The 8,006-nt window shown below is 41.8% G+C and overlaps 1 protein-coding gene and 1 long non-coding RNA gene across 8 annotated transcripts in view; one reads left to right on the top strand and one right to left on the bottom strand.

The window, feature by feature from the left end:
* LOC109305646 overlaps nucleotides 1–8,006 on the top strand; it is a 473,981-nt gene that overhangs the window by 123,296 nt on the left and 342,679 nt on the right. The window lies entirely within an intron of this gene.
* The window catches only part of ABI3BP (ABI family member 3 binding protein), a 282,301-nt gene that overhangs the window by 175,695 nt on the left and 98,600 nt on the right, over nucleotides 1–8,006 (bottom strand). For all 7 annotated transcript variants that reach the window (XM_019528652.1, XM_019528653.1, XM_019528655.1 and 4 more), the window contains exon 7: nucleotides 2,657–2,708. In XM_019528652.1, coding sequence (XP_019384197.1) covers nucleotides 2,657–2,708 — 52 coding nt within the window. The remainder of the gene's footprint in view (nucleotides 1–2,656; nucleotides 2,709–8,006) is intronic.

Below are 8,006 nucleotides of genomic sequence, written 5' to 3'. Positions count from 1 at the left end.
GGATGAATTAAAGATGATGCCCCAATAATTAGATTCTATTCATGGAAAACTGTAACAAGTTTACAAAATTTCCATGTATAGAATCTAATTACTGGGGGCTTATCTTAAATTCAGGGTCATCTTATATTTGAGTAAATACGGTACTATCCTTCCACACGCCTTAGTTTTGGCCTGAAAACAGCTATAAATAACTGTATCTTTTTTAATGAACCCTACCCCACAGAGAGAGGGATATGAGGAGATGAGGCAACATCTTGAACATCTGGAATGATAATCGTGTTTAGTGAACTGTTGGTCAAAGAATTATTCTTGCAGCTACAGAAGGATAAAAGTCAGCTGAAAGTCTGAAAACTGCTATAATTGTGTCTGGGATTGCATGTCAAGACTGAATGGGGACTGGAGAAAGTCAAGCTTCTTCATAACACAGAAACATAATATCAACAGTGATTCAGCCTTGGTTGTTTTCCCATGGCTCAGGGTCTGTAAATGCTGCCCTTGGCCTCTATGGGCATGTGTAGATGAAACAGGGGCCCTAAATTGAAGTGGTGGGTTTTAAAAAACACCACTTCAATTTAGGGCCCATTAAATGCCCGTGTCGTGCACACACCCAACTTACCTGCCTCTCTGGCAGCGGGGAGGGGAAGGCAAGCTTCCAGCAGGTGAAGCAGTCCCTGGGCTGCAGGGGGTGAGCTGGTGCTTCCCTCTGTGGCAGCAGTGCCTCCCCCCAGCAGCACTTGCCCAAAGGCACCCAACTTAGGCAGTCCCAGGGGGCACCGCAGCCACAGAGGGAAGCACCAAGCCCCTGCTCAGCTCAGGTAGGCTCCAGGGGAAAGAAAGAAAGAAAAAATTTAGGCTTACTGCTTTTATTGGGAAAAGCTTGCCTTCACGGGATGCTGCTAAGCTGCCTGCAGGGCTTCCTGCAGAGCCACGGAGCTGCACAGAGTCCAGTGCTTTGCTCTGCAGCTGTAGGAGCAGCAAACTAAAACTCCTTGGAGAAGTTTTAGTTTGCTGCACCCAAAGTCATTTAAAGCACATTTCACCATTGAATTTCCTACAGTAGCTAGAATTAATGTGTAATACACCATAGAGGTGTACAGACACCAACACCATTAAAGTGGTGCAAAAGCATTTAGCCCGCTTTAAAGTGTTGTGCACACATGCCCCTCGTTTTCCCTTCACACAACCTATATCTTGATCAGGCAATGGTCAAATAACACATATGGGTGGGCACAAAATGTCGACTGTGGCTATTGTTAGAGAACCATGAAAGGAAAGAGAATACAAGAAGCATAAACTTTTCCTATAGGCCATACAACATCATTTCAGGAGCTTCAAGATGGCAGCTAAATTGCAGATTAAAAAACTTACATCCTGCAAAGACTGCAGAGACTAATATGAAATCTTCCCAACTAAAGGCTATTCAGATCAGTGTAGGAAGTTGTTTGCTACGCCTTTATATTCAGTAGGATAGGGCAGCAGGCTACATTAAAGAAAAAACAGGGTCTGGATTTAGCCTTGTGAGAGCCACTTTATCTACCAGAAGTAGAGTAGTAACTGGCTAGTTCTGCATCCTGATTGATGACAGTGCATGGAGCAGCAGATGGTGGGGAAGATGTCACATGTGTTGAACAACCATTTAAAACTCCAATCTGGGACAGCTGAAAAGGAGATGACATCTCCCCACAGCAGCAGATGTTCACACACTGCTCCTGCATTGTGTGCTGCACTATGCTCTGCCTTTCCCACATCTGGAGCCACTGTAGAGAAGGTGCAGGGTGACGGTGGGTAGGAGAAGGTGGGGGATAGTGAGGAGAGGCACTCTCATAACTCCATTCCAGTACCCTGCCTTAGGCAGCACCTGTGGCTGGTACCCTGCTCACCCACTCATTATTATGCTACTGGCCACTGGTACACTGTATGCATAGTAGCAAAAAATAGGCATGTTGGATGGAAGAAGGGATGGGACTTTCTACTTCAGATGGAGTAAAAAGATGATATCTACCTCAACAAAGCCTGTAGTTTAAGATATTAAATGAACATTCAGCAAAATATACCCTTAAGTACTATCACTTTGTAAACACAAAGGAAAGATGCCCACGTAAAGAAAAGGAAAAGAACCTGAACAGTCCTAATATGAATGGAAAGCAGAAAATGGAGAAGATGTAAAACTTGGTACTGAAGTATAACTGGAACTTTATGAAGATGCTGTAAATCTGTCATTCCCTAAAGCAAATATCTCACTGTATAGTGCAGATTTAACCTGAGATGCATGGTGTTTCTTTTTCACCTCTGGCTACTTGGTGGGACAAAACTAGATTATCACAGGTTAGCTGGTAACCTTAAGCAGTTGGGGGATGCTAGTAGAAACTGGAATGTGAGTAGAAACTACAAGGGGTTACTACTCAATGAAGGAAGTCATTTGTTTATTGCAGTGTAAAATCTCCATTTAAAAATAGAGAGAGAGAATAGTTTAATTACTTTTTCCTAAAAAAAAAGTCACAGTTTCTGAGGCTCAACTCATTTGGGTTTGAAGGAAAGTTTCACCAGGCAGACCAGGCACATTGTTAATGTGCCCTGTTTTTTCATTCCCTTTAACAGCCATTTGTTTTCCTTGTCGAGAACACAAATATCAAACATGAAAAAATGAACAAATTACCTTGCTTGATAATTGTAATAGGGACAAGATTCTTAGGATCTCGCAGTGTGAGCTGAGAAAAGAAGAAAAACAACATAAACACTGGGATTTGTGCTAGAAAAAGTAAATCAGATTTCCTTGGTAATGCAAATACAGGGCTTTGATCCAGTGCTTCACTTGGCCTAAGCTACAGTGAATATAGCTCTGGATCAGTCACTGAGGATTATATTATTGTTTCAATCCTTGTTGGCCAGAGCCAGAACAACACAGTTTGATCCCTTTCATTTGGCTTAAGCCACTTGTTTTGCTCAGTATAACCACAGTGTCTGACTGCTCAGGAATCCCTTCAGCTCTCTTATCTTTAAGGAGCTTTTGAATATACCCTGTAGAGTACTCAAGAAGCTGAGAAACCTTGGTGATGCAACTGTGCAAAGTAACAGAGACAATACTTCCAAATCATATCAAATTCAACTCAGTTTGCTACAAACTCTAAATTCAAACCAGATTAATTTGGACAAGTGATATCTCAGGATGATAGGCCAGTCACAAAGGGCCCAAATAAAGAGGACTTCATGTGTATTGCTTTTTGATATTCAGATTGCAAATATGTGTACTTCTCTGACTAACTCTGCCTTTTGATGTAGAGTAGTTTGCATCTAAGTGTGTTACACAGTACTTTTTGGGCACCTCCTGGAGCTCTTAACCCCTGGATTATCCACACATTAACACCTTAAAGTGGTTTTAAGTACTTGTTATGAGGTCCAAAGTTATGCCACTCCAGGACAGAATTATTTCTGATCCACACTACCCAGCTCCTTTTCCATTAAGGTGTGTTGCCCATGTTGAAGTCCTCCAGTATCCTAGGATCTCTCACCCTCACAGGTACAGCAGGGATAAAAGCCTATCCTGGCTCACCAGCCCTCTAGTAGCAACTCACCGCTCCAGCTCCTAGTCCTTCCCCTGCTCACCAGGCCTCTGCTGGTAAATCACAGCTGTGCAGGTGGGGGACAGTCAGAAGGTTTTTAGACTAAGGGTGTGACTGCTCCAAAGTCCAAGTTAGCAGTAACACCGACCAACATTTGTGCAACTCGCAGCATAAGGTGTGAGAAGGGCCTGTGAATCTTTTCCAGTCTTAAGCTCAATAAGAATCTTGAGCACATGAGTGGCCCCAACATTTCTCAGAAGGAAGAGGGAAAAAGCAGAGCTTGTGATATAAGTGAGCTTTGAATACCCTTTTGCTTATGCAGGTATAAGAGCCAATTTTTCAAAAGTACTATAGTACAATGACTGGAAAAGGACCAGGCTGAAAGTACTGCCAGAATTAGGAATACTAGCTGAAGCTATAAAATGTAATCCTTTTTTCAGACAAGCTGAGTTTAAAGAAGGAATATAACTCAACAAACAAAAACCTTTCTTGGCTAAACATATAGCGCATAAGGTTATCATGAGCTGATGAGTTAATACTTTATTTTATACCTTACAATATCACTGATCTAATTTATTTCCTAAAAATCCATTTTAGGCAAAAAAATTATAAGGTTTTTCAGACACTTTTTTCTTAAAGTATAGTTTAATCTGGAACAAATTCTTGTATTATCATTTGAGATCTCATTATAGATCATATTTATGCTCTCCACATTTTGGATCAACCAACATTATCAAATTCAAACCAAAGAAATGTTACTAAAAAAAAGCTGTATTGCACTGTGGGGGAAACAAATCTGCTTTAAGTGGATTGCATAATTATATCTGGAGGTTTTAAGTACTGCGTTAGATCCTATTCCAACTATTAGGTGCCATAAGGTACGTACAAATGTAGATTCATAGCCAATTTAAAAGGGGAATGGGAGCATGCAGCAGCTGATGTGCTTTAAGTGTTGTGTCTCTACAAGCCTGCAGCAATACAAGTGAGCCAAATTGCATTAAGTTTACCCCTGGATGTAGCAGGAATAAGTTACAGCAGTTCTGCTAAACTTGGATTGCTATAGACTCAAGCAAATTTAACCGTTGCACTGTGACAGCTTATATTAATTTCCTTTGATAACAATGCAATTTTTATGTTGGTCTATACTCTAAGGTCATGTACAGGTGTTATGTTTCTACCAGGAGAATCATTGTTCTTCTAGTCAAAACTAAGGGTGTAAAAATACTCATTAAATTTCTCTTGGGGTCCCTGGTTAGAGGAACAGGTTGGGGAGTTGCTACACAGCTCCCTCTGCTTAGCTACCAATCACTGGGAGCTGAGCAGTGGAGTGACTGCATCTTGCTCCCTGCCCACTCCTTAGGCAGTGCCTGTTTTGGAGGAGAGCTGCTACTTCCACTCCCTACCTCTTTCCCAAACTGAGTACTGCCTGGCTTGTGGAAGAAGCTGGGGGATTTGCTCCAGTCTGGGAAAGGTCCAGAGAGCCTTCCTTTACTACTTGCTCTACTTCCCCTGGGGACCAGAAGGAGTGGAGTAACCACTATTCCCCATGCATTCCCAAAACTGGGATCATCCCAGTCTGGTGAAGGTGCAGAGAGTAGGGGAGATGCCACAGTTTCAGGGTGAACTCCTGTACACGCCCTGTCCTGGAAAGATTTCTGTGGGAAACGAATGCCTGTTCATGGACTAAGTGTGATCCTATTCCAACCTGCTTATATCCCTAAAAAATGCCTATTTTTGCAACACACCATCATCTTCACCTTAAGACCAAGTCATAAAAGGTAGCAATGAGGATTGCATTAATTGTTTTTTAGGGACTCAAGTAGAGTTGAATGGAAGCACCAAGTCAATTTAGGTGGAGTAGGATCTGACCTATATAGTGTGCCCTTCTCCTTTATAAGCAAAAAAAAATGAAACCCAAATTAAAAAAAAAAACAGTTAAATATCTTTCTGACTGAAGATTATCAAGACATTGTCAGCCTAATCTAGGTTGGAGATTAGGAGGAACTTTTTGATGACAAGGCTAATCAAGCATTGGGACAAGCTACCTAGAGAACCTGTGGAATCTCCATTCCTGGACATTTTCAAGAACAGGTTGAATAGATACTTTGTTGGGATGGTTTAGTCAGGGATGATCCTGCCTTAAGCAGGGGGCTGGACTACATGACCTTAAGAGGTCCCTTCTAGTTTCACTTTCCTTTGATCTTATGATCCCATGACAGTAGTAGTAATAAACATCTCCGTGCCTTCTGCAAAAGGTTGTAAATATGTGTTAACCAAAGGAACCCACAATCCAGTTATTTACTTGTGACCCAAAGACTATGTTCCAAGACAGTTTTGTTTAAGCAGCAGCCATAACTCCTCTAACACTTATGGCTGTTTATGTTGATGGGGATGCCAGACTTTAGATAAGTCTACTTGCAGACAGGGCTGATGTGCAGACAGCTGGGACAGAAAATTCCCCAAAGCAGGCAGAGCTGATTGGAAAGGAGACACTGCCAGAACTGCTGAGCATGCTGGGTGTACTGAGTGTTGCTTTTGGTGCAGGGGTTTTGCTAGTACAAGCAAAATTGTGATTTATACCTCCCCCATATTAAGGTCTTCTAAATTAAGAGCATTGGTGGGCTGGAAAGCTCCTTAAACAAATTTTGCCTAAAAACATTTCCAAAATTTTTAAAAGAAAGGGACTAATTATTTCTTCAACCACATATCAATTTTTTACAACTAATTTTCCCAATGTTTCATGGCAATGCAAAGAATTACTTTTATTGTGCATAATATGCAAGAGGGCAAAACAGATAATAGGCCATAACTGATAAGTAACCTCATTAATTTAAGTAACATTAACTTTTACTGTGATAACTGACTTCAAATTTTCCTCTCTATATCAACTCATTTGGTCTGGGCAATTCAGTGCATTTAATCTGGAGAATATGTCTTTAGGCACAGTGCTGAACAGCAAAGGAGCACAGCTAGTTATTAGATTCTACCAGCTGCAATATTATATTGTACCAATATTTGCAATATTGCAATATTTATAGTACCATGGAGTTCTGGATCAGAGATTAGGAGACATAAAGAAACTTTCATCCAAGGAAAGTGATGACTAAAATTGTACTAGATAACACAGTTCCAGGAAATGTGTGTTAAACAGTAAATGGTAAAATAGTTAATCAATTTAAGTGAGTGTGAGTAACATGGAGTGTGAGTGATATGTATTATAAGGGCACTTCATGCCATATGCCAAAGAAATCTTCAGCTCAAGATAAATAAAAGGCTATTAATGGCTGTTACCATTAGAGTGGAACAATAGATAGTTTTAAGACAAGAGGCTCTTCAGATTTATAACTTGTCACCATTACAGTTCAATGTGTCTGTATGTTTGCTGAGGGAGAAATAAGATATCTTGACCTGCTCCATCACTGGTGTACTCCATCAGATCTCCATCTGTTTCTTGTCAAAGTTAGGTACCTTATAGTTCTGTGTTGAAAATGCCTAAGTTTAGGAAGTGGATAGACATAAACTATCTTAGGCTGAAACTCATGCTTACAGAGAGGGGAAAGTATTTAGAGACATGGACTGGGACCATAAGAAAGCCTTTTGTTGGAGCTGTACATAAATATGGCTCTTTCCAATGTGAATCACAGGCTCAGGGCAATCTTCTATCTGGTTCAGTTCTTGGAATCTAAACTACCAGCTGTGACAACTAGCATTGTCTTTCTATTTCTGATTGTCCAGGAGGCTACTGTGGTCCCACTCAAGTGAACATTTGTTCTTACAATTCTTTCTACCAGCCTTTCTAAACATCTTCTTCTTACACATAATCTTCACAGATTACCTCATGTTCACAAGAATTGAAAATGGGGTGGAATCTAGTGCAATTGTGCTAGCTAGTTCGGTCACTGATTCAATTCAGTGGAGATTTGGCCCGATTCAGTGGCCAAATCTCTGAATCTGAATCGAATCAGGAGACCCTTTAATCTCTCTGAATTGAATCAGAACCCTCCAAATCAATTCAGAGAGATTTGGAGATTTGGACATAGACACAGCTTTAAATGTTTTTTCTATATACCTCAAGGTACCAGGCAGCTCGTGAAAGCTATGATGCTGGGGCAGATGGAGCGTCCCACAGAAATGGGGAAAGGGGCAGTGCGCTTGGCTACAGACCTGGAACTGGACCAGGAGCACTTCCAGGCCACATCCGGGTCTGCTGGGGAGCATGCTGGGGTGCTCCCTGCACCTCCCTAGCTTGGGGACTGGTGCCTCCTAGGTCTGGGGTGGGCACCCAGGGTACCCCCATAGCTGATCACTGAGCTGGGGGGAACGGGGGGGCCCCCAGCATGCTCCCTGGTGGACTCGGAAGTGGACCAGAAGTACTTCCAGTCCACTTCTGGGTTTGCCACCAAGCATGTGGGGGGGCCCCTGATGCTCCTGTGGGATGCTCCATCC

This window comes from Crocodylus porosus, unplaced genomic scaffold (assembly GCF_001723895.1).
Source record: "Crocodylus porosus isolate Cpor-Errol unplaced genomic scaffold, CroPor_comp1, whole genome shotgun sequence".
Taxonomy (NCBI): Eukaryota; Metazoa; Chordata; order Crocodylia; family Crocodylidae; genus Crocodylus; species Crocodylus porosus.
The sequence above is the reverse complement of the archived record's forward strand: the minus strand, read 5'-3'. Positions and strand labels throughout refer to the sequence as shown.